Below are 25,448 nucleotides of genomic sequence, written 5' to 3'. Positions count from 1 at the left end.
TCAGTGTATCCAAAAGTCATCTTGTTAAGAAAAAGAGTGAAATCACAAGAGTTTCCCTCACAAAATTACTCTTTCATATTTGTTTTCATGGACGCACATCCCTCTGACCAAGCGTCCACTCTCTAGTCCACCGGGAAAAGAAGTCCCACCAGAAACAGTACCTCAGATCAGCCAGTAATGTGCTTTTCACTGGAAATTTCCAAATTCTGGCTTCAGTTCCCTTTCACAAAGCCTTAGAAACTTATGACTCACAGTGTCCTCATGGCAAGTGCCAGAGGATGATAAAGAGTGATTGGTATGAGACTTTGGAGAAAGAATGTGGCATAAAGAGAGGGAGGGTGGTCTGCATTCTGGCCAAGAATTTCATCATTAAACAGTGGCATATGGGCCCCCATTTGGATGCTCTGGACATCAAGTCCTTACACTGATGATTACCATGCTAATTCAGGGGACCAAAGCTGGAATGAAATTACTAAAATGTCATCATCTGATTTAAACCAAGTTTTTGAAAATACACATAAGGTTTGTCCTTTCATTCAAGGCTTCAGGCCAATTAAAATTACCCTTTATCCAAGATACCAAGATATTTACACATATTTTAACCTGCCTTCTAATTTCAGAAAGAGCTTCTCTTCAAAGTTTGAAATTTGATGTTATTATTTCTACCTCCCATCTTCTTAGCAGAGTATGGTGTATCAATACAGAGAAATCTATGTTTGAATCCTGGCCCTGTTCATTATTACTTGATGGTCTTAAACCAGATCTTAAACTTAGTCTTTTTGATGCTTCATTTTATCTATTCATAAAATCAGATTTTATAAAATAATAGTAAAAATTATCAATTACCTGTCTGGTAGTTCTCTAGTTGCTACAATACACATAATTTTATTTAAATTATACAATATCATATGTTATATAATGTAAACATCCCTATTCTTACCAGTGAAGAAACTGCAACTCAGAGACATTAATTAACTTGCCCAAAGACACATACTGGTAAGCTGCGAAGTGAAGGATCCAGCCAGCCATTTCTTTAAGAAATAAAAGTCTGTGATCTGTAAAGCATCTGGGTAGCACTGACGCTCTGTAGACACCCAATGAAGTGACATCCCTGCACTCCTTCAGAAGGTGAAATGTGAATGCTGTGTGTCACACACTAACTGGAGATCAACACGTAAGACGACAGTGAGTGACAACTGGACTGTGATCCCTGCTACTTCCATTAAGTAAATCTTTCTTCCCTGATTCAACAGGCAAACTCTTCCTCATGCCCATCTTCCCCTGAATAGTTCACGCAGCTGCCCCTTCCCAGATGAGGTATCTGGCAGAGATGCTCACTGCCTGCTTGCTGCTTCCATGTGCCTCTGCTCTTGCATTCCCGCCAGCCTCTCCATATGACTCTACACACATGCTGCTTCTGAATTTCAAATGTCATAAAATTCAGAGTAATAATAGTAACAGCTACATTTGAGTTAGAACATATTCTACGCCTGAGACTGTGCAGCAGGATACACCTGCTTTAACCACTGAAAACCTCACTACAATGCTCAATTACCATCCCTCTGCAAAGAAAACAGGAATTTCAAGGAACTCACAGTCACATAAGCAGTAACATGCACATCTGAGATCTCAATATACGTTTATCTAATTCCAAAGTTCAATCACTTACCAAAGGAAGCTCGGCCAATTTAAGCTGGAAAATTGTGAAGCATAAAGGAGCAAAACTATAGTCAGGCATACAGTAAGGCTGTAAGGCTGCTAAGGGGAAAGCAGACAGTTGCTGGCAGCTTTTGAACATGTTCTCTAATATCTTCAACTGAGTCATTCTCAGTGTCTATTCCACATGCATGGCCTGGCTCACCCTTAACTCACTCCAGGCTACCTCACGAAATGCCATTATCAATGAAATAATGGTCAGTGTCCTCTAAACTCATACAATGTCAAGCAACTAACATAGCTTCTGCCTGATTCACCAGTATAGTCTATAAATACATGCCTTTAAGCTTAAGGTTTTTTTTTTTTTTTCGGTAGAAAGATAGCAACCAAAACAGAAAATAAACTTGCTATTCATAAATCAGAGGAGGAATGGTGTTTGAAATCTCTAATCCTTTTACTACTCACAAGAAATATGATGAACACCTTGATTTTATTCAAAAGCTGTCACAGAAAGATTTTCCCCCTTATCAGCAGGCTGCAGCCTTCACAGGGGTGGGAGTATCAAACAGCAGAACTGCAGCAAAATTTGAGGAGGTTGAATGAAATGGGATGGTGCAGTGTGGCTGTTTGAAACAATGAATTCTTCCAAACAAATAAATGCAATGAAGTTACTGGCAAGCTCCAGTGTGCAGAAACCTATACTGAGCCATAGGAAAAGGATAAGAAGTGGCAACTGTCTTCAAGAAGTTCAGAATCAGGCAAGGAAGCTCACATAGGGCAAGATGAATCAATCCCACTGAGAAACCTATCAAAATCTCATGGCAGAACAAATGAAGTGTTCAGGGATTGGAACATGTCAAAATCCTCATTCTGTCCCAGAGGCTGAAAAAGACTTAAAGCAGAAGATGGCACTGGAGATGCTTCACTAAGAGATGCTGGATGAAGTGTGCCCAATACAAAGAAAAACAGATTTGGAAGCCTGCAAGTAGACCACCGAGAGACACTGAGTGAAACTCATATGACTGTCTACGCACAAGGGAGGAGGGATAATCTGGAGTTAACATTTGCAAACACACTTAGAAAACCCACAGAGAACTTAGAATTGCTGAGCAATGGAGTCTTAGGGACTTTAGGGAAATGGTATGATCGGTGTTGTGTTTGAGAGCCTAAGGCCCCAGTCCAGATTAAACATGCCAACTGTAGAAGGATGAGGTGAAATAAATGGGGGAAAAAATCTACTAACTATATAACCTTTCTTTATGGTAAAATGAAGAGTTTCAATAGGAAACCACTTTCTGGTTGTCAAAGAACTATTTTTTGTTCCTTCCAATTAGGTGCTTTTTGGAGTTAGATAATGTAAAATCTGTTTAGAATTACCATACAAATTCATCTTTATTCATCTACAAACAGCCAACACTTCAAGAAGAAAGAAACAAGGAAAAGGGGAAAGTGTACAAATAAAATCCATCCTTTCAAGAACTGTCCCTGCGTAAAGCAAACAGGCCTTGGGTGGATCTAGTCCCTCATGAAATGATGCTGGGGGAGAAAGGTTGGGTTTGCATTTCCAGTTTCAGGTAATCCCAGCCTTCTTGGAAAAAATTCAGATTAACTTCTCTGAGGCTGAGAAAATGATACTTACCTTATAGGATTAAAAGAGGTAACATGTAAAATGCTTCCAACTGAGCCTGACACATCGTTACATAAATGGGTGAATGTTAGCCAATGCTGCTACTGAATCAGTACCAGTCTTGCCTCACATCTGATCCCATCTCCTACGACCTCTCCCCCAGATTCACTGAGCCTCAGTCACCATGTCAGGTGCTTCCAAGATGAGATCCCGTCAAGTAAAATGCACAAACAACTCTTCTGTTTTCATAGTCCTGGACACAAAAATTACCTCCTTTAGCCATCTCCAATGAACCAGCTAGCACTAGACAGCCATTGCTTATTTCAATCTTTTATATTCTTTACAGTATGTGTCAGCACTTCCCCCCCTTTTTTTTCTGCTTCCCAGAAAAAGAGAGGGCAAGAGACCTTGTCAGTACCCACAACTGCAGACCCAGGATATAGCACAAAATTTTAAAGTATCCATTTATTGGCATGCTGATGTGCTATTGCTAAAAGGAATTATTTTTTTCCCTGACTGGGTGAGTCTGGAGATGTGAAAATAGACAATTTGGAAAGAGAAAACAGATGATTCCTCAGAGTTGGATTATTCTGGAGACTGAGTCTGCAGGGATCTGGGGTCTGCTACTCGGCCTGAACACAACACAGGGAAGGCCCTGGTATCCTTTCTAGGAAGCACATGTCAGGAGATGGGGGTCTTTTCTGCATGCATGAATTGGTTTTGTGATAAGCAGGTGGTGTGTGTCAGAGGAAAGGGCTGTTACCTGAAACAACAGGTTTCAACAATATTATGAACAGTGCTCCAGAAAGATGTGTGTGTTTCAAGGGTGGGTATAGACCTAGACTCTCCCACTGACCTTCAGAGAAGATCCCTGGTCCAGCTGTTCAGGAATTTTCCCAAGAAATTTCCTTTTAGGGCATGAATTATAGCTAGTGGAGACTTTTCCAATTGTGCATGAGGCTTTTACACACTGGGATGCTAGAGAAGTTTGTGTATGAATAAAGAATTCTCATTTTAAAAGCCAATTATTGTCTGCCCCTTGTATTTTATATTGAGACGTTGCAGGATCTATATGTTAAACAGAAGAGCTGAGATCATTATCCTGTCAACTGATGGTGGCAGGGGCTTTCCCCTGCCCATGTTCAGAGGAGATGGGACCTCACTTTAACTGACATGTCATCTGGGTGTAAGGGTGCCCTCTAGGCTCCTGAGTGAGGGCTTGTTCCTGCAAGGAAGCACATGCTTCATAGCCTCTGTGTAGCATCCCACAGCATTGGCTGGCTTCTTGTTTCTTCCCTGAGGGTGGCTGTCCTCGATCCCCGCCCTGAGGTGGGAGGTCACTGCAGCAGAGACCAAGATGGTTCATAAGGCCTTGATGAAGGTGAGAGGCAGAGATCCTGCAGTTCTGGCTTATCACTGAGGAGATGCTGATCACTGACACAGAATATCCCTCGGCTTCAAACAACCATTGTTTCTCCGTGGTGCACTGGACTCTTGGAGTTACAGAACTAAGGCATGCTCCTTGATTTTGGTATTTTCTTGTCCACTCAAAATTTAGCTACTAGTTTTGGACTTATTATTTTCCTTTAATATACAGATTACATAAATGTGTACAGAATGCATTCATATAGTCATATGGGCCATTTGCCAATAAATAGAATTTATCAATAAAAAAGAGAGAAGTCCTCATGCATGTACTACAAGGATGGACTCGCAACAAAATGCCTGATAATCTCCTACACTGTTGGGAGACACCTCAGTGGCAGTATGATGGACTTGTGAAAATTCATGAAAGACATCCATTGTAAGAGTGGAGGGGAAGACAGAAGGGAGGGGAGGGAAATTGTGGAGGGGTAGGGAAACTCCAGTGCCTACTAAACTGTACCATAAAACAATAAAAAAATCTATATAGACTCCTGTTTTCCAAAGAAAACATTTCTGGGAACTGCATCATAAAGTAGATATCATAAAGGCAAAGGTACTTTCCATGGAAACAAAATTAGAATCAGATCTGTATCTCTTCAAGGTTTTAACATCAAAAATCATAGCTATAACTAACATTCTCAAAAAATAAAAAAACGAAGATTTAATCCATCTTTTGAAATGTTTTAATCCTTTGAAATTATAAAATTAAACTCCATGTTTGACCCAAAGGGCACACATTTTATATGTTGATTACACAAGAGGACTCGGAGCTCATAATATATAAATTGCCCCATTTGTAATACTTTATTTAAAAAGTAAACAAAACCAATATATTAGTGAAAATAGCATTAAATCACAATTAGCAATAATTTACACAGACTTTCAGATAAAGCAAAATCTCAAAAGTTAATGGTTTTAGTGTCTTTGCAGTCTCTTTGTGTAACATTCTTGTCAACTGGCCATTCAAATAGTTGTGAATTTTTTTCATGGAATTTAAGTAAACAAGGTGGGAATCATTTCTATGGACCAGGTACTTTTTACTCAAATATATTCTCTCATGACACACCGTTGTATTTATTTCATAAGGATTGATCTGCAATGCAAAGTTAGGTTATTCTTATCAAGACCAGACAGTAGTCCACATCTCTCCCCAACCACCATTTTACATTGAGAACAATAGAATCCTTTTAAATGACAGCATTTGTGATGCATTAATTTGGGTACTGGGTAACTGAAAGTGACCAAATGATCAGGGATCAATTTGGAAGCGCTCCATGATATTAATGTTCATCACCGAAAGCTCATTCTCTAAATTAGCTCACGTCTTAGTGAATATATTCTTAATCCTGAGAGCTCATGCTCATTCACAGTAATCCAAAATAGTCAAAGTAATTATAAACATAGGGAATAACATTTTATCCTTTATAGAATGTCTGAAGAAAAAAAAAACACATTTATCTCCACAACAACTCAGTGCAATAGTGAGGAGGCCAGAGGTGTTCACCTATTAGTTCAAGTCACGTAGTTGGTAATTGACTCAATGCACCTGCTGCATTCATACTGCACCTTCCCCTCACAAGGAGCTGGTGGAGGTGGTGGGAAAGGTGGACAGGTAGCTGGAGAAGATTGGTTTGATCTCATCACTGTTCCAGAGCTGTGAGTCTCAGAAGCTTGCTCTTCTCTTGTTTGAATTGCAAAAGTACCATCCTCATCACGGTAATTTCGTCCTAAGGGTGGTTGCTGACGGCAGGGGAACCGTGACTTGAAAACCAAAAAGGACTGGTACAATCACAGAGCGAGTCAGAATCTCAATAAACTTTCTCCATACTGGACAAGAACACAAATCCCCAGCTGAATCTACGCCACCAATCAGGGAGAGTCCGTCTGAACCAGTAACATTTCTGCCTCCAGAAGTATTTCTCATTAGTGTGCAGGAGTTCAGAGTAGTGTTTCTCTTCCAGAGCTTGTTTCCCTGTCCTCAGGCATGACTTTCTCCTGGAAAAAAATAAGTCTTCACAGCACACAGAATTATTTTTTCTTTTTACATTTGAATGGTTTGGGCAATCTTCTCTTCCTCATTCCAAAGTCTCTTCCCTGTTATGTTGGATTACAGAATAAAAGTAAACCGAAATGGAACTGATAACACTTATTCAGAGGCAATGAGAGAAAAATTTTGCTGAACAGTCCTGAGGTGCTTTTAGACCACAGCCAAGATCAGAGCTAAGACATCACACAGCCCTGGAAGTGCATTTACCGCCCCGGCACCTTTGCACTGAGGCAACTGTCAAGAGCTATGAGCTCTGCTACAAGTAAAAGACATCCAAGTTAGTCTGAAAACTAAAGCTGACATGGTCAGGGGTTCAGAAGCCCACACAAGGCAGGCGGTTCCTTTGAAGCTAAAAGGCTTTTGAGGTAGCAGATGGCTGTAGCAGCATCCTGTTGTCCTGGAGACATTAATAACCTTAGAGTCCTCTAGTCCAAACTTCAACTGACAGTTGTAGAGTCGGGTTCAGAGATGAGGAGGCACATTTCTCAGGATCTCATAGCAGATTAAAGGCAGACCTACAGTTAGAATCCAGGTCTTTGAACTTGAAGTCAAACATGGTTTTCTTACTTCCAGCACTGCAGGAGCCTGCCCTCCTCCTGCACCTGGGAGGCAGCAGAGAGTGATGTGTTCATGCAGTATGAGCTTTCAACAATTCTGTTCTTTGGAGGGAACAGACCAGATTCAAGGTTAGTGCCATGGTTAAACTAAACTCACTGTGAGTATCCAGAAAAGGTGGAGAAGTCTTTTAATAAATATTGCAATGCTGTCAGCCCTATGCAAGGCTGTCAAGGAGGAGATGTCCCATTTGAGCAGGACAGGGACAACAAGCATCCTGGAGTGAGACCACAACTCTGGAAAGAGCTGTTGTTGGTTCCCCTTGCATGGGGTTGCTATGGAAACCATCTCTTTTCTTCTCTGCCTCTGTGATCCCAAGGTAACTAAATGGAACAGGTCCTGGAGAAAAAGACTGACTGACAGCAGACTAAGAAAGACAAAATGGAAGTCCATTATCGATTGAGGAGGACGCTCAGTTGGACTCAGACACAGGGAGAAAAGTGCCTATGTGGCCCAGAACAAAGTGAGAAAGAGACATGCAACAGTTTTAAACATGGCTGTGGTTAACACAACTCAGCAAGAAATGCAGGATTCTGGAACACGATTCTGACCAAGACAGGCACAGGGAGCGTTTTTTTGACAATGTCTATGAGTAGACACAGCAAAGAAGGCCTGTTTGAAGACATTCACAACTGAGATTAGACACAGTGAGTGACCATGTTTGGAATATGACTGAGATGGACCAGACATTGCAAGGAAACATGTCAGGGACAACAGAGAATGCCAGTCAAGAGTGGAGAACACAGAAAGAGGGAGTGCTATCAGATGAGAAGTGAACAAAGAGGCCATTCTGTCCCATTTCTTGCACTCCACCTGCAGGAATCTCAGAGGAAAAGCCGATGTGCATGGGGTGCCTGCACCAGTGGATAAAAGAACCTCAGGTAAGAATACTGGGTACAATCCTACACAAGTCACAGCATAGGACCTGGTCCTCCCTCAGAGGCATGGGTGTCTTCTAGGTCATTGTCTCAGGGGCCTAAGTATCAGTGGTTTGAGAGGTCACCAAAGGAGAAGTTGCTGGAGGGTGGCACTGATTCTCCCATGGGCCTCCACATTCCACTGCATCCCTGGAAGGGGAGAAGATCAGAGAACCTCAGCATTGGAATGCACACCAGGGACCATCTCATGAAACAGCCCTTCCTCCCCCGGTCCAGGAACACTATGACACCATGCACACAAATGACAGAGGGCCTCCACTTAGGGATTTCTAGTGCTAGGACAACCATCATTATTTTAAAGCAGCTTTAGCTATTGGAAACAACCTGATACTGTTTAACCAGACTCTGCCCACATCTAACTCCTACCTAGTGGGAACCACATGTGTCTGCTAGACCCACTCACAAAATTCTACCCTCTGCTGGTTATACCATCCAAGCATTCTCCTTTCTGGGCTACACATCTCCATTTTATTTAACAGTTCTTATGTTACAGCTTTTGAATTATATCCATAATGAGCACAATCTTCTGAATGCAATTTATTTCATGATGATCTCTCTTGAAAGAGTACCAGGAAAGAACACACATATTCACAGTCAGCCTGGCTTGTATCATGTACTTATCATCATCAGTTTTACTTATACCAATGCAATCAAATTCAATTAATTTCCAACCATGCGGTGTTAAACTAGCAGATACTAACTTTGTTGCCAATTTTTATCTTTTTGGTACAACATTTACCCATGTCTATGAATCTTTTTTCTTACACGGATGTGTTTTATTATTTGTTTATTTAAATTTTTTATTGAGCCAAATAGAGGACATTCTGCTGTAACAATTAAACTTGATTTTAGTGGTTTGATATCATTTTAATTGATTTATATTATCCTAAATGATTGTAATTTAAACATTCAAGATGTGATTATTTAGCACCTATTCAAATTGAAGCTTATTTTTTTCAGATTTATTCTATTTTCATTACAAAGTCAGATACACAGAGAGGAGGAGAGACAGAGAGGAAGATCTTCCGTCCGATGATTTACTCCCCAAGTGAATCATTGGCCAGGGCTGCACCAATCCGAAGCCAGGAGCCAGGAACTTCTTCTAGGTCTCCCACAAGGGCACAGGGTCCCAAGGCCTTGGGCCCTCCTTGACTGCTTTCCCAGGCCACAAGCAGGGAGCTGGATGGGAAGTGGAACTGCCGGGATTAGAACCGGCACCCATATGGGATGCCGGTACATTCAATGTGAGGACTTTAGCCACTAGGCCATGGCGCCGGGCCCCAAATTGAACTTTAACGATTTTATAAACACACAGGAAGATCATTGTTCTACCTAGTATCATCTGCTTTTGGGTTTTTAATCAAGGTGTAAAAGGTTGAGCACAATAAGACTAAGAGAATTATGACTCAAACTTCCTTACTATCAAACACATAATATTTGATATGCCCCAGAAGGAACACAATCTTGGTAGATTTTTTTCCCAATGTCTTGCTGAAATATCTTTGCCAAACAGAAAATTTACCTTGTAGACAATAAAATTAGTTTGTTTTATTTTAATGCTACAATACTAATTTTTAATCACAAATATTTTGTGTAGTAAAGGGGAAATTTTGGTAAGGTCTATCTCAAGCTGTGAGTCTAAAGTTTCTGGAGTCTAATTTTAGGTTTTTTTTTTTTTTTTTTTTTTTTAAGAACTGGAGCAATATTTCTCCTGGCTTCTACCATTTCCCTAGTCCAAGTAAAGGAATACTCAGAGATGTTACCCATCAGTTCCTTTAATCCCTTGGAATATCACAGCCTTGGCTTAGAGAGAGTTAAATGCTTTCCATCAACCCTGGACAGCAATTTCCTCCCTATAATATTCTCTCTCCAGTTGGAAGTCTATTCTTATTGCAGCAAAATATGCAAGATTTTTTTTTCTCTAAATGCTGAGTTCTAACTATTTCTGGGTTTGCTACTTGCTCTGAACACAGCTTTTAATTCATCCTTGGTTATACATTTCTTCTTCCAAATTTTCCATCTGCCATTTTCAAGTGTCAGTTCTCTGGATAACTCAAGATGTGCCCCCATATCTTCACATGATTTGACTCTCCTACATTTTTGTCTTCTTCATTGAGTATATGTATTAAGGGAACACAGTATAAATAGAAGGAAGAAAGGGAGGGAGGGAGAAATGGAGGGGAGCGAGGGAGGAAGAAAAGAAGAAAAGAAGAAAGGAAGGATAGACAGCACAAAGGGGTAAGTAGAAAGATACATTTCACACTCTCACTGACTAAACTCCTTTTATATCATATGTATAATTCACATTATTAGTAAGAAGAAAAAATACCACCTATTAGGGAAGCACTCATTGACAAGGCATGAGGTTAAGCGCATTATATTAACTTATACATAAGCACATTTCTGCCCATCTAACAGAGAATGAAAATGAGTTTCACATTTTTTTTTTCTCAGCATGTATCAGATTCAGACTTTTAGGTAATTTTTATGCCAAGTTTTGTGCTTTTATTGTTCTGTGCTCTTGATTAAACTTTACATCCTGAGAGTGAGCAATGCCTAGGTTGACCACTAGCAGTTTCAGTTTACATTACTGTGATGATATCATTGTTAACAGATAAAACAGTTTGGTATTGCTGGCCTCTAATGTCTTTATTTTTTTTTAATGTATGGCTTTTTATGTTCTATCTTGAAAGACTTCCTTTCTGGTATTTCAGGTCACTCTCCAAACACATGGCTGTAACGTCAGCACCTACGTTCCTCTCCCAGCAACTAGGTTACCCTTCTACTTCAGCAAAGGAAACAGCAGAGTTTGGCAATGTGGAGAGTAAACCAAATTATGGAAAGTTGTGTTCTGATGACATTTTTTGCCTTTTGGCAACTGATTCTGGGGGACAAAGTCCATTTAATTTTGCCTCGTTTTCCCATCTGTTAAAGGAGGGGGAGGATAATCTATAAGATCCTTTGCAGCTCTGACATTCTGAGTGTATGAGTAGTAGAGATGGTGGGTGACAGACACAGGCTTTCTGATCGGGCACCAGCTGTGTGTGGGAATGTTCTCTAAAGCTGTGGGTAATTGCTTCAAATTTGGCTTTTAATATTCTATTGTTAGTATTCGACACTTTATATTCCATGTGGGGGAAAGCGGTTTCACTGGAAACCAAGGTGGGTAATTTTTGGATTGGTATTGAAGAATCCGCAAGACCTCAGTTTCTGAATCTGTGAAATTACACTGCAAAGCTGTTAAATGTATCCGGGTAGATGCATAGAGTTGTGCTTAGATGCCACCACTTAAAATGCAGTGAGATCACAACTGTCTCCCTGCAAACATATGCTTTATCAGAAACATTGGCAAAGCCACTCAAAGGCCCTGATGCAAAACATCATTTAAAACACATCCTCCCAATAGTCTAACAGCTGACTGTTTTCAAATGCAGTTTCTTGTTTTAATCATTTTGGTATTTATCATCTATAATTTTGACACATTTGCATATATTTCCACAATAATATATGTGAAGAAGGAAGGTGTAGAAAATGTAACGTATGAACATAGACTGATCAGCACTTCCCAAAACTGAAATTCTATGGGAAACAAGGAATTTAATTGTGTGGTGGAAAGTTTTGTGATCTAGTTTAATACTAACAGTTAGTGAAGTAGATTTATGATGAATTATTCCTGTTCCATAAGGAGAAGGGTGGAGAAAGTGAAGTACTAGCTAAGTCATCTCTCTTAAAGGCCTGGAAACCATTTGCTTGCAAATTGGGTTAGATGCATGTAATGAATACAGATTCCCAGGATCCACACAAGCCCTTTGATGGGGGGGTGAGAGATCAGAAGTCTTGATTGCTTTAAAACTGATATCAGCTGATTCATGTGCACAAAGGAATATGATATTTCGTGAGCAAACAAATATCCATTTATTCTACTCTTTCCTCAGAGAAAGCTCAGACAGAGAAACCAGAAAGGCATTCAAGACAAAGTACAGATGAGTTAGTTGCATGGCCCAGAGCTGGAAGTATGAGGCATTCAGTAATGCCCCAAAAGTGTCAAAATGGCAGCAATGAAATGAGGCACAAACAATCCATTTCAATAAAGTGGGGGGAAGTATATAAATTGTTTTTATGACACTGGAGATGAAGAGATAAGAAAAAACCTTGTGCTACATCATGCCAAGAAAACAAGACAATGTATAGAAATATGCACACAACAATAGTTTTTCAAGTGCTTTTGTGTGATGAAAACAGAATGCACTGGTACATTTGCTGATTAAAAAAAAAGCTGATCCATTTATAAATAGCGAACCTATAGATTAGTAATGCATTACTCACAATTTCACTTATTCCAAAGGCAATGCTTGATGTCAATGTCTCCATGTGATTTTTTTTTAAATGTATGTTTTGTTATTTGAAAGGAAAGAAGAGATGGATATAAGAAAGGTGAGAGACAGAGTGAGAGTGAGAGAGGCTTTCCTCTACTGGTTCACTCCCTAAAAGCAGCAACAGCAACCTTGGGCCTGGCTGGCTGAAGTCTGGAGCCTAAAATCAGGTGGCAAGGATGTGTTATCTATTGCCCCAACAAGGTGTGCACAGGCAGGAAGCCAGATGAGTCAGGACTCTAATACAGCCACTCCAAAGATATTGGCTGTGGCCATGATCAATTCTAACCCCAATACACTCCCCCTCTCCCCATATTTCTCAATATACATGTATAATTAAGAGATCAAACCAATCTCCTTGTTAAGATCTTTTTCCAGTCCATCATTGTTCTTCAACGGCAAATAAAAATTTGTGGGGCAGTCTGTCTTTTCCATTGAATCATTTCATTATGAGAAAGAACATTAAAATATCTAGAAGAAATACCTCAAAGGTACAGAATCATTATAAAACTAATTAATAAATAAATCATAAAAATGTAACTTATTATGTTCTGATTACCATGCTAACCAAACCATGAGATATTTTGTGTAATAATCACATGTCACAACAACTCTATCACATACATTTTTATTATTTTCAGGTTCTTGCTGAGTGGAATAAGACCTAGTAATTTGTCCCAGGTCAAACATGCAGAGTGGTATAGCTAGGATCAGAATTCAGAGTGTCACTGAACCAGCACTGAATGTGCACTTTCATCCTCAATCCCCAGACACTGCTTTCAAGTGATTGCCCAGGCGAGAGATGGTGCCAGATCCCTGAAGAATACCCATGATACAAGGATGAGATGAACTTCCAAGAGGAGTGGTAACAGAGTCCACAGGAGTGAGCAGTTAATCAATGTTTAGAGTTTGAGAGGGCCGGGGTTAGGAAAATTCAGAGAGCTCATGCTGGAACTGTTGTTAGAGTACAGAGTAGACTTATGTTGGGTGGAAAAGTAAAAGAAAGCATTGAAGGCTGCAGAAACAAATGATCCAGAGGCAGGAGAATTCACTTTTTACTTGGCAAATGCAGATCAATATTATAAGCTAATTGCGTGAAGAATTAAAAGGGAGAAGCAAGGCTTCAGGTGGGAGAATTGAGGAAACTGAGCAGGAGGCAACACTGAGTCATGCCAAGAAGAGTTTTTTACGTCCTTCATTGTCTACCCACGGCAGGTTGCAAGGCTATTACTCAGGGTTATTGTGTTACACTGGCATTTGCCATCTAAATCCCACAAGTCTGAATGCCCTTTCCAACTTCCCAAATCATACGCACAAAATTTCTTTCTCCATGGTTAGAACATACACACAGTACCAGAAGAAAATAAAGGCAGAAAATATGAAACACAATTCGAACCCTGCTACTGAAAGAGCTCCTTAACATTACCCAAGTATGTGAATTAAAAGCTCCCATTTTTGAAAAGTCATGGGAAAAAATGGACCTAATGTTGAAATTGTAGAGGATGATTTCTGTGTGTTAGCAGGGCAAGTTGAGGAGCAGGGAAGCTTGGACCATGACAGGGAAGTGGAAAGATGAAAGCTCAACTCTACACTTCTAAAGAGTACGGATCTCACCTGTTTACAGTTCTTCTATTTCCTCACTGCCTGGCACAATGCACAGTCCCTGTTAGGAATGTGCTAAAAAGGAAATGGTTGGATGGGTGAAATAATGATTAATTAAGAAGCTGGCTTAGGAGTTCAGAGAACAGGGCTGTGGTCTTTGCTCATTCTGATACAGCTACCCTCCTTTGTGCAAACACTCTAACTTCTCTGGGCCTCAGTTTCCTCATCTGTACAATATGAGGTATAACCATGTATTTCAGGTTAGTCATTAAAAAGATATGACAACTAATTGCATGGAGTGGCCATAGTGGGTGCCAGAGGGGTGAGGCAGTGGCTATGATTTTCATGTCAGCTGCTGCTTTCATTAAAGATTTCTACTGTCCACACTTGCAAATTAGATCCAATCTTAAAAAAAAACATTTCTACACCTGAGAAACAAAATGTTTGAAAACCACTGGACTGATGGGTTGGACTGTTAGCATTTTCACTGATAAAATTATAAAACTTTATTTTAAACTCCTGGTAAGTAAAAGTTCACCAAACTTTGTAACAATCACAGAGGTTCAACAGCAAAAATGCCTGCCTTTGATGACAACCCCATGGAGAGGAAAGACACACAGCTACCCAGAGCCAAATTATACAAGGGATCACTGTATTTCCTAGGTATTAGACCAGATTGCTTCTGAAGCACTTTCCATGTCCAAAAATCAGAGAGTTCTGCATTCTCATAGGAGTTCTGAGTTAACTAGCAAGACACATAGCCTGGCAATTGACTGCAAGGGCTTTGATGGTAAGATGGCCATGTGTTGAGCTTCTCTATCAGTAAAATGCAATGTTTGTTCTGTAAAGGAGATAAAGAACTCAATGAGATGAAATACATGCAATGTACTTAGCATTCAGTAAATGGTAACTCCTAAAATGATAAGGATGGTAATTTCTGGCCTGGGAGACCAAATTACTCTTAAAGCAATTAGGTAATATATAAGACCTACATAAAATACTTAACATATAATATAGTTTATGTGTGCTCTTGTAAACACACACAGAAACTCAAAGCAGGCAACACCAATATATAAGGCAAAAAAAAAATATGCCAGCCAGAAAAAAAAATGTGCTCATAAAAGGAACATCAACAGATAGCACATATATTTGTTTGTGAGGTTTATGAAAATATGGATCCACTCATTTCTTAGAGAATAAAAAAAAACTCTGCAAGAGCAGTTCTAACTGTGAAATATTTCTAAGAATCCTGTTAAAAATAATCTGAAAAGGCATGAAGGAAAAAAAAGCAATCCAGAAATCATTTTGTGAAAAGTAGGCTGCTGGCTCTTTTTCTGGATGTAAATGAGTAGACACTGGTTGTTTTTATAAGCAGAGGTGCTTCTTGCTGGTGGTACTGATGTCCCCACTGCATTTACAGCAGGACAGAAGCTAAACCTTGGCACCATTTCATTCCCACAGCTCACCTTTCCCTGCAGTTGAAATATTTCCTCTCCTCCTCCTAATCCCAATGCTCAGCAACTGTCCTGTTCCTCATCAACAGGATCTTACAAAGCATTTGTCACCAAACGCTTTCTCCTCAGATGCTATGCTGATAATGAGTCATTTCTAGAAAATGAGCACTATCCAACTAACCCAGGCTCCTGATTTGCTGCCTAATGACTCTGATAAACAAAAATACGATTTAGCAAATATTGTGTTTTCAGGTACTATAATGTGCATCTCTCCAGTAAGCCTTGTCACAGTCTTACAAGATCCACTTTCACTCCTGTTTTGTGCAGGAAGAAACTAAGGCACAAAGAGGTCAGTCATGTCAATCGCCCAGGGTCACGGGGCTTCAAAGTGACAGGTCCAGAAGTAGAGGCAGAGTCCATCAACTACTAACGCCTAGGCTTTTAGCCACTTACTTTCTACCAGATTGGGATTCTGCCTTGTTCTCTATAAAGGACAAATGCCTTTGGAGACCAGTGAAGCTGCTGCCTGTAAATCAGCATTCCATATGAGTTTTGGTGCAGGTTCCAAATGTTCCATTTCCAATCTAGTCCCCTACAATGTGCCCAGGAAAGTAAGAGAAGATGGTTCAAGGGCCTGGGCCCCTGAGACCCACATGGAAGCCTCAGTTGCAATTCCTATCTCCTGTGTTTGGGCTGGCATCATCTTGGCCATTGTAACCATTTGGAGAGGAAACAAGCAGACAGATCTCTGATCTTCTCTCTCTATGTCTCTCTATGTGTCTGTCTCTCTCCTGCCTTTCAAATAAATGGCATTAAAAAAAAACCTAAACATTGAGGATAAGTCTTCTTAATCCCAGCCCAGAGTCCCTTCTCTTTCTAAACTTTTATAGAGCAATTTCTTTTATACAAAAGCATCAAGCAACAGGAATTTACCTGATCTGTGGGTATGAGCAATATTTCCCTCCAATACAATGAACACAATGTCAGGCATCTAATCAGCTGTGAATTTCTTCTTAGAAATGACTACATTTTTCACTAAACATGTTTTGCCATTAGCAGCACTGAAGGAAAACAGAATGGTCCCTGTAACTGCTCACGTTGCCTGACACACCTCTTCTCACTGGCCACATCTGCAGTTCTTTGGCTTCAACCAAAGTGTTACACTGGGAGCACAGGGTTGGCTCTCTCCTGTGTTGAACTGCATGTGAGGAGGTGTCTGTGATGTTGTAACTCACAAAATCACTAACACATGGTTAAAATACTAGTCTCCTACTGTTTCTCAGAAATACTGATAGATGATCAGTCAGTGTTTCTAAAGACAGATAATCATTCAGCATTTTTCATTGTTATCCAATTTTCTTTTTCTTTATTGGAAACTCTCTGGTAGGGCAATTCATTTATTCTGTGCTGGCAAAAACAGTCTTAGAACCACAAATTCTCCTATGCTACATCTTCCTTTTGGAATCATGCAGAACAACTGAATTCCTTTTTCCTATAACAGACCCTTATATTTGTTAACAATAAGGCTATGTCCTGACCATTTTTTACACAAAAAAGAATCTCATTCTTATTTCTTTCCGCTGTTCACATTTCATGAATTCTACAGAGAAAGTTGTGGTATTTACTCTCTCCTGAACACATTCCTGGTTTTTGTCACAAGTATGAGAGCTATACCCTACAGGATGGATTAAATATGCATTTACATGGAAGTATGGTTTTCCAGTGGGTCTCTTCATGTGCTTTGGAGGCAATTCCTTCCTGAACAGCTGCTCTGACTAAATTGAGAGGGCTGTGTCCTTGCCAAGTACATGCTGTAAGAGAACATGTGCATAGATCCTGCCTTATGGGAAAGGGCTTATCTGCAAGGCTATTGCCAGCACTCCAATTACAGAAACTTAAGACCTCTTCTCACAGAAACAGTACCAATTGCCTTCTATAGCACTGCCCCACCACCTCCTCATCCAGACCCAAGAGTGGATATGGATTCAAACGAACCAAATGCTGCTGCAGGAGCTGCACCTCCTGGTCCCAAGGAAAGATTTTTTTTTTTCTGCTGTTCACTGGAAATGGTAAGGAGGTCCTCTGTTGTAAAGTCCATAGAATTAGCTTAAAGCAGCGTTTCTTGAGATCTGGAGCCAGATCTTTGCTTATTGAGGCAGCTGTCCTGTTCTACTGGAAGTGTAGCAGCACCCTAGCCTCTACCCACTAGATACAAGTCAATAGCGTTGTCCAGTTCTGATTACCATAAAAGTCCTCCAAGTATTATCAAATGTTTCATGGTAAGCAAAATATTTCTCAGTTGAGAACTAACTACTGGCTTGAATGCAATGTAAGCAGTCTAAGATATGGAGTTGCGTCTATGCTTAAAGCATCATCTAATTCAACTTCATTTCACTGATGCTGAGTGAGATGGCAGCTTATCTGTGACCAATAAGGTGTCAGAAGACAGATCTCTTGCTTTTTCCACTATACCAGCAGTTCTCAATCCGCTGCACATCAGAGCTCCCAAAATGTATGTTTCTCGTCTTCAAATAAGACTATTTAAAATAGAATCTTTGGAAAGAGATCCCAGGCTCTGCTGTTGTTAAAAATCCACCAGGAGGCTCTTGTGGGCAGTCCCAGTTGAGGGAGGGTCAGAGCCTTTATTCTTGACCTCAGGTAAACTACTCTGACCATCCCTGCAGCTTAGAGATGCTGGCGGCTTACCCTGCAGGTGACATGCACAGTGCCTCTTTCTTGTGGTCAATGATTTCAAAGGGCTGGGAAAACAGGTCCACACAAACAATGTACCAAACTTTCCTGACACGTTGAGGATGTTTTATGCATCGTCAAACAAATGTCTACAGGTAACTTACAAGCTTGAACACATATTCAACATAACAATCCCAGCTGTTCATCTCAGGGTATGATATACCCAGGAAACAAGGCTTGTTTCCTGTTACTAAACAATTATTTATACACAATCTGATTAATTTCCTTCTGGCTTTTCTTCCAGCATAGAAAGCTTTTTATTGAAGGAGCAATGACAATAACACAGAGATTTCTGGACTGTCTGTCTCTCCCTATTCAGTTCCAACAGCCAGGGCTGAAACAGGCTAAAGCCAAGGTCCAGGAACGTCTTTCTGTTCTCCTTGGGCCATCTTCCACTATGCCAGCCCATTTCTATTTAGTGATTGTTCATTGTTTAATGAGACTGTTTAATGAGACTTCTGCTTAGCTTTTTCTCTATCTTTATATTTTTCTCTACTATGGATTCCAGACATACAACTACATTCACTATGATTAGTTTATTTTTCACTGAGCAATAACTCATAACAGGGATTGATGAATATGACAGAAAATTACAATGACTGTTCCCAGAGACTCTCTAAAGCCATTTGAAAATATTTTATAACCATACAAATATTTCATTTCATTGCTGGACCCAGCAGCTACTCCCTACTTGTGATTAATGATTCTTGGCATGTGGTTAGTGTGAATGAAGAATGAAACTTCTAGTTTTATTTCATTTTAATTAATATATAAATAGCTACTTGTGGCTATCCTATTTAGATAACACAATGGGAAACCTGTTTGTCAAGAAAACTGAGAATGAATGACAGGGCCAGGATAGACATGCAATACATGCTTTGCAGAGTGTTTTCAGAAATGATGAGCCTTCCTAGGAACTGCATGAGTGTCCTAGATTTCAGTAAAATCTAAAATTTCCCAGGGAAGAGACCAAAATCTTATGGAAGAGCTCACTTCCAAAGCTAAACTTGGCACAAAATCTCTACTTACATTCTAATAATTATCTCTCCCATGCAAACAAAGCTTTGCAGTTAGAAAAGCAATTTCATATTCAAGCTCTTGCTTGAGTTTCACAGAGGGGCAATGAAATGGAAGGCAGAGTATGGGTTGTTTACAGAAGAAGCCAAATCCAGAAACCTTAGCAGATGACACAGAGAATTCTGTTAAAAGGTTAGAGTCAGCATGCCCCATCTGTACTCTTTGCTGGACTGTAAGAGCCAACAATCACTTAGACAGTTAAGAACAGGGTGGGCCTCTGGAGAAGGTGCAGGAATATTCTTTCATCCCCAAGGCTACTCCTACAGTGTTCCTGACAATCTATTAGGTTCTGAGGACAAAGCAATGCACAAGACTGGCAAAATCCTTGGTATTTATTCAATGGACAGAGAACCTCAGGATCAAGTCAATGCAGTTTGTTCCTAACCCTATTATCAACTTCCCGTGGTCACAATATTATGTGGCCATACTATGTCTCCCCAGTGAGAAGAGTCACACGGCTTACTAAACAAGCTGATGCATATTTCCTCAAAGAATTTTCCACTATGTCACACCAATTACTATCAGATAAACTACTCCCCTTTAAGAGTTATTGTAAGAAGTTAAGAATTTTTATTCACTTTATGTGAAGCCCTGGAAAAATGAATGCCAGAATATATTGGGTGATTCTGATCCATAAAAAGCTAGGACTTTGGTTCTTAAGTAAAATAAGCATGACATTCACCTTGGTAAAAATATCAGTTTAACAGTTTGGCCCTGATTCAATGAAAATGGCCCAGAAATCCATGTTTTTATTCAGTTGCTACTGATTCTAATGCAAGTGATCCTTGATCATCTTTTTTTGATGGATTCTTCTTTTTAAAATTTTTAAGTTGGCTCTCTGATGTAACAATGATTTTATTTATTTATTTATTTATTTATTTATTTATAAATTACTCTTAGAACCACAGTAAAATGTGTGGATATGGTAACTTGGCAAAGAACATTCATGTTATGGAGATGTATGGGCAGGGAGAAGTGTAGAACTAAGAATTCTGTTTTGATCACATTGAAATTCCCAAAATATGGCTGTCAAGGCAGCAAACTGGATCCTGTGCTCTGGGGCTTACAGAGAGCTATGACCTGGAGATAATAATCAAAGAGGGTTAACAGGGTCTGGCACGGTGACCTAGTAGTTGAAGTCCTCGCCTTGCATGCACCAGGATCCCATATGGGCACCAGTTTGTTGCTCCATTTTCCATCCAGCTCCCTGCCTGTGTCTTGGGAAAGCAGTAGAGGATGGCCCAGGCATCCTGTACCCATGTGGGAGACCTGGAAGAAGTTCCTGGCTCCTGGCTTCAGATCTTGGTTTCAGCCGTTGTGGCCACTTGGAGGCATTAACCAGCAGATGGGAGATCTTTCTGTTTGTCCTTCTCTTTGTAAATCTGACTTTCCAATAAAAATTAAAAATCTTTTTTTAAAGGGAGGGAGCAGTTAACAACATGAACATAGTAATTAAAGTTAGGGATGGTTAAAATCACATAAAATGAGGCTATAGTTTGAGTACCAAAACCTAGTCCCTAAAGAACCCCGATACTTGGAAGTCACACATAGAAAGAAGCATACAAGAGATGAGGAAAGAGTTGCTAGGGAGTTAACAGAAAAGCCAGGAGAGCATTGTGTTTAGAAAAATGAATATGGGAAGAAATCTCAACTTGAGAAGTAATCAGGGCCAATTATGTAAGGAGGGCAGTGAAATATATTGCTTTCAAAGATTAAACATTTCTAAAACAAAAATTAATAAAACTTTTGAAAAGCAAGCAGAATATAAGAAACTGTATTATCAAACTATATAACAAAGCATTAATATCCAGAATAGAGGAACCCAAAAATGAGTGAGAAAAATATTAAAGTTGGCACAAGCAGGGTCAAACAAATGAAGATGTAGTTCAGAGAAGGACAAACAATATCAATAACTAGTCTAAGAGGTTAACTTAACAAATCATCTGAGAATTGCAAATTAATTCATACCATTCTAAGTGATACAATAAAAGATTGATAATACTCAGTGTTGGTGAGGGGAAGGAGGAAAGAATTCCCAAACACCACTGATGAGAAGCAGAGTTGTTGCAGTCTAGTCGGAGGTCAATTTTGTGGTAAACATAACATTTTTAATGGCTCTTTCTTTTCAATAATGCAATTTCACTTTTGATAACTTTCTGAGAGAAATGCTGATATATATACCAAAAAGTGTGTATGAGGACATGAAAAACAATGCAATTTAATAGTGGCAAAACATCAGAAATGGCTATATGCTCACTATCAAGAAATAGTTAAATAAAGCTGAATGCTTGTTTTAGGTACAAATATTTATGAAATCACTAAAAAAAGTAAGATCTATGTAACTGCAGTGGAATGATATCCAAAATGTATTAAAGGATAAAAAAACAGGATATACAAAAGTACATATAAAACGATCCCATTTGTATGAAATAGCGGGAGAAAAAGCCATGCTTTGCATGTTTTTATAAAGGTTTGTAAACACATTGTGACAATCATCACAAGTTAAAGCAATCAATGTAAGTACAAATGACTTATCAATTCTATTCATCAGTTTAAGTTTCCACTGGCCATCAGGTGAAAGTGTTGGGCTTTGGTATAACAGTGAGCAAATGAGCAAAATCACTATCCTTGTAAAACTCATCCTCTAGTGGATTTGGATTCCAAATAATCATCTGCTTTCTGCTCAGGCTGTTCTTGGAAGATGTCTTACGAGCAACTTCCTGCAAGGTTCATGAACTCATGAAGAAACGTAAGGAACAAAGTATGGCAGGAACACCCATAAACCATTTCTAAAGCCTTATAGCAGATTATCAAATACAGTAGGGAAAAAATGGTACAACATTAATAAAATAAAATTGCCTAGGCTGCCCTAGAAACCACAAAATACTTTCTATGACAACTTCTGAAGGAAAAAGTCACTAACTTTCCAACTACTGAGTTAGCAAGTGAATGACTGGAACATACTCTCTTGGTACATTGTTGACAGCCTGCACTTAGGTAACTGCTGGCTTAAACAGGTCAAAAGGATCTGGGACCCATCCAGGTAGTTCGTGTAGACACACTTCATAGCTGAGTTACTTCTTTGATGCTAAGATATATCAATTAAAAGAGGATGCCAGCCTCTAGGAGTATCCTCTGAGGTCCTGCACCAGCTGAAACTCAGCATCATGCTAAACTCTAGCTACAAGTCTGCCACATTGGTAGCAGAAAATTGAATTCATGCTTCTGAGCAGCCTCTGAAGCATAATGTTTATATTTCATAGCAATTCCTATTTTCTCTTCACACATGCAAATGAAAACTTTCAAATTTTCAGCTGCCAGAACAGCTGAATACTGTCATCATCAGAAAAATTAACTGCTTGTCTCCAAGGAGTAACTATTCTTTAGAAATCTCCATGTGCCTCAGTGGGAAAGAAAACAATGTCAATAACAGTTTGTCTTTACTACAGGATGAACATATTTATCACACATAGCTTTTCACAGCTGAACAATTCTAGCCCAGGACAGCCCGAAAGATTTTAGGATTTGGATAAACACAAACCCATTAGACCATGAATATTTAACTCCAAAGTCATTCCCACCTCCATCAGCTTTAAAAAACAAGTAAATTATTTCAATCTTTGTTATTCTGTTTCTTCATTCATGGTTGTGCATCTGCCTGGAATCATTTCTCATTTCTCCCCCATGGTGCAAATTCTCTGATTCTCTTTAATCATATCAGCTTCATTTCTATTAATTTCTCAATCTAGATTGCCCATATTTCCATTGTATCATTTATTACAGAGTATTCTATTGTATATTTATTATTCTATTTAGTTTAGTTTATCATGTCCTTTTTATGGTGATTTTAAGTTATCAAGCAGTGTGCTATTATTAGTTTGACCAATATTTATGAAATTATTAGTTTTATGAATAATTACCCATGCATTAAGCCCAATAAATTTATTACCTCCAGTTATCAGGAAACCTTATGAATGTATCAAGTTTTACAGTTGATGAAAAGTAAATTCAGCAAGATTGTGCAGGTAGTTAGTAGCAATACTAAGAATCAAGATAAAATCTAGTGGATTCTAAAGCTGATAATCATTACTCTAAAAATACTACTTTTAAATACTAGTAGATAACATTTACTAAATGCTTACTAGATTTCAGACTTTATGCTATATGATCTATATACATTAGCTAATTTGGGTCTCACAAAAATCCTGTGATGTAGGTATCATTGATTATGATCTTATTGTGAAAAATGGAATTTAAAGTTCAGAATGGTTAAATGATTTAATCAAAATCAAGATCACAGAACTCGGGAGACTGAATCTGAATGTGGGTCAGTTTATTCCATGAGGAATGGCAGACTCTTGAAAATCTTTCCAAACATTCTACAGGTTCTCAGGAGTAAAATAGCATTTCTGGAAACCTGAGTTTTATCTCTTATGAATAATGTGAATCAACCAAATTGAAAAACTTTTTAAGTACTCACCTCAGGACATGTGTTGATCCATTAATAGTTGTGGTTGAACAGGGCACTGTCTGGCCCAGAATGGAAGGTCTTCGATAGCGTTCATCATCACAGCAAAGGATAATGAGGAAGGCACGTCTAAAAGACTTATTCAAGAAGGCGTAGAGAAAGGGGTTCAATCCGGAATTAATATAGCCAAGCCAGAGGAAGGCGGTCCATACCTTCTCCGGGACAGTGTAGTCTACAAAAGGATCCACAATGTTGGTGACAAAGAATGGAGCCCAGCAGAAGCAAAAACAGCCCATGATGATGCAGAGAGTCTTGGCTGCTTTGGTCTCTGTCCTCATGCGATGAGTGCTATGCTGGTCTGCTGGCTGAGGCCTGCTCTCTGCAGGAGCTCCTGCTCGTTCTAACATCTGGATCTGGTGGGCATGCTCCTTAGCTGTGACATAGATGCGATAATAGGCCAGCACCATGAGCAGAAATGGGATGTAGAAGGCCACCACAGAGCAGGTGATAGCATAGGGCTTGTTGACCATGAAGACACAATATGTAGAGTTAGAATTCTGGCTGAATTTTCTTTTTTCTATCTAAGAGTTGGAGAGAGAAAGGAAATGAGGAAGGAAGAGACAAAGGGAAGGAAAAAGTGAACATGCAGCAGAATAAAAATGAGAAAAATATAAGAAAATAAAAGAATTAACAAGAATAAGACAAAGGGGGATTGGAAGATAGAAGGGATGGGAGAGGGAAAAAGAGAAGGAAGAATAAAATAAAAAGGGAAGAGAAATATGATTTATCAGCAAAGCTTTGATTTTTTTTAAGGTTTGTTTTTAAACACACATACAGAACCTCATTATTTTTAACATATAGTTTACCCAATACTATGTCAATTAATTCCATAATGTTGTATAATGATACTGAGGCCTTGTTGGGGCTTTTAACTGACTGGATCTTTACTCTGTTAGACCTATCTTCAGACCATAGAAGGTCTCCCCAAGAGGCCACTGAACTTATCTGGACAATAAGACGCTGAACTTTATGCTAGGCATGTGTTTGCAAGCAATGAATCTCAACTGAACTTGAACTATGGTTATGCAACAAGGTGGAGGAATCCACCATGGGGGGAGGGGTATGGGAGGGGTGGGGGGGATCCCCAGCGCCTATAAAACTGTACTACATAATATAATGTAAGCAACAATAAAAAAAAATAATAATAAAAAAAAAGAAAAGTACAGGGCCACGTGTTTTAGAGATCTTTTAAACATATAGCTTTGCTATCCAATACTAGCTTAACACTTATTGCTATTATGGTTGGAATCATCTTTCTTCTCATGAAAACTGATGGGTGCCAGTATGTCTAATACATTTCAATATTAGAAAAAAAAAAAAAGAACCTCAATGGCAGAAAAATAACTTGATTATAT

At 39.2% G+C, this 25,448-nt stretch overlaps 1 protein-coding gene across 1 annotated transcript in view; it reads right to left on the bottom strand.

Annotated features, from left to right (window-relative positions):
• Positions 1–8,190: 8,190 nt before the first annotated feature.
• HTR4 (5-hydroxytryptamine receptor 4) overlaps positions 8,191–25,448 on the bottom strand; it is a 105,449-nt gene continuing 88,191 nt past the window's right edge. The window contains exons 7-8 of the mRNA XM_040977063.1: positions 24,046–24,614; positions 8,191–8,437 (exon numbers count right to left, since the gene is read on the bottom strand). Of these exons, the coding sequence (XP_040832997.1) occupies positions 8,347–8,437; positions 24,046–24,614 (660 nt within the window). The 3' untranslated portion in view covers positions 8,191–8,346. The remainder of the gene's footprint in view (positions 8,438–24,045; positions 24,615–25,448) is intronic.

Source organism: Ochotona curzoniae, unplaced genomic scaffold (assembly GCF_017591425.1).
Source record: "Ochotona curzoniae isolate NIBS_2020 unplaced genomic scaffold, NIBS_Ocur_1.0 contig_1, whole genome shotgun sequence".
Lineage (NCBI taxonomy): Eukaryota > Metazoa > Chordata > Mammalia > Lagomorpha > Ochotonidae > Ochotona > Ochotona curzoniae.
This window is presented reverse-complemented; position numbering and strand designations above follow the sequence as displayed.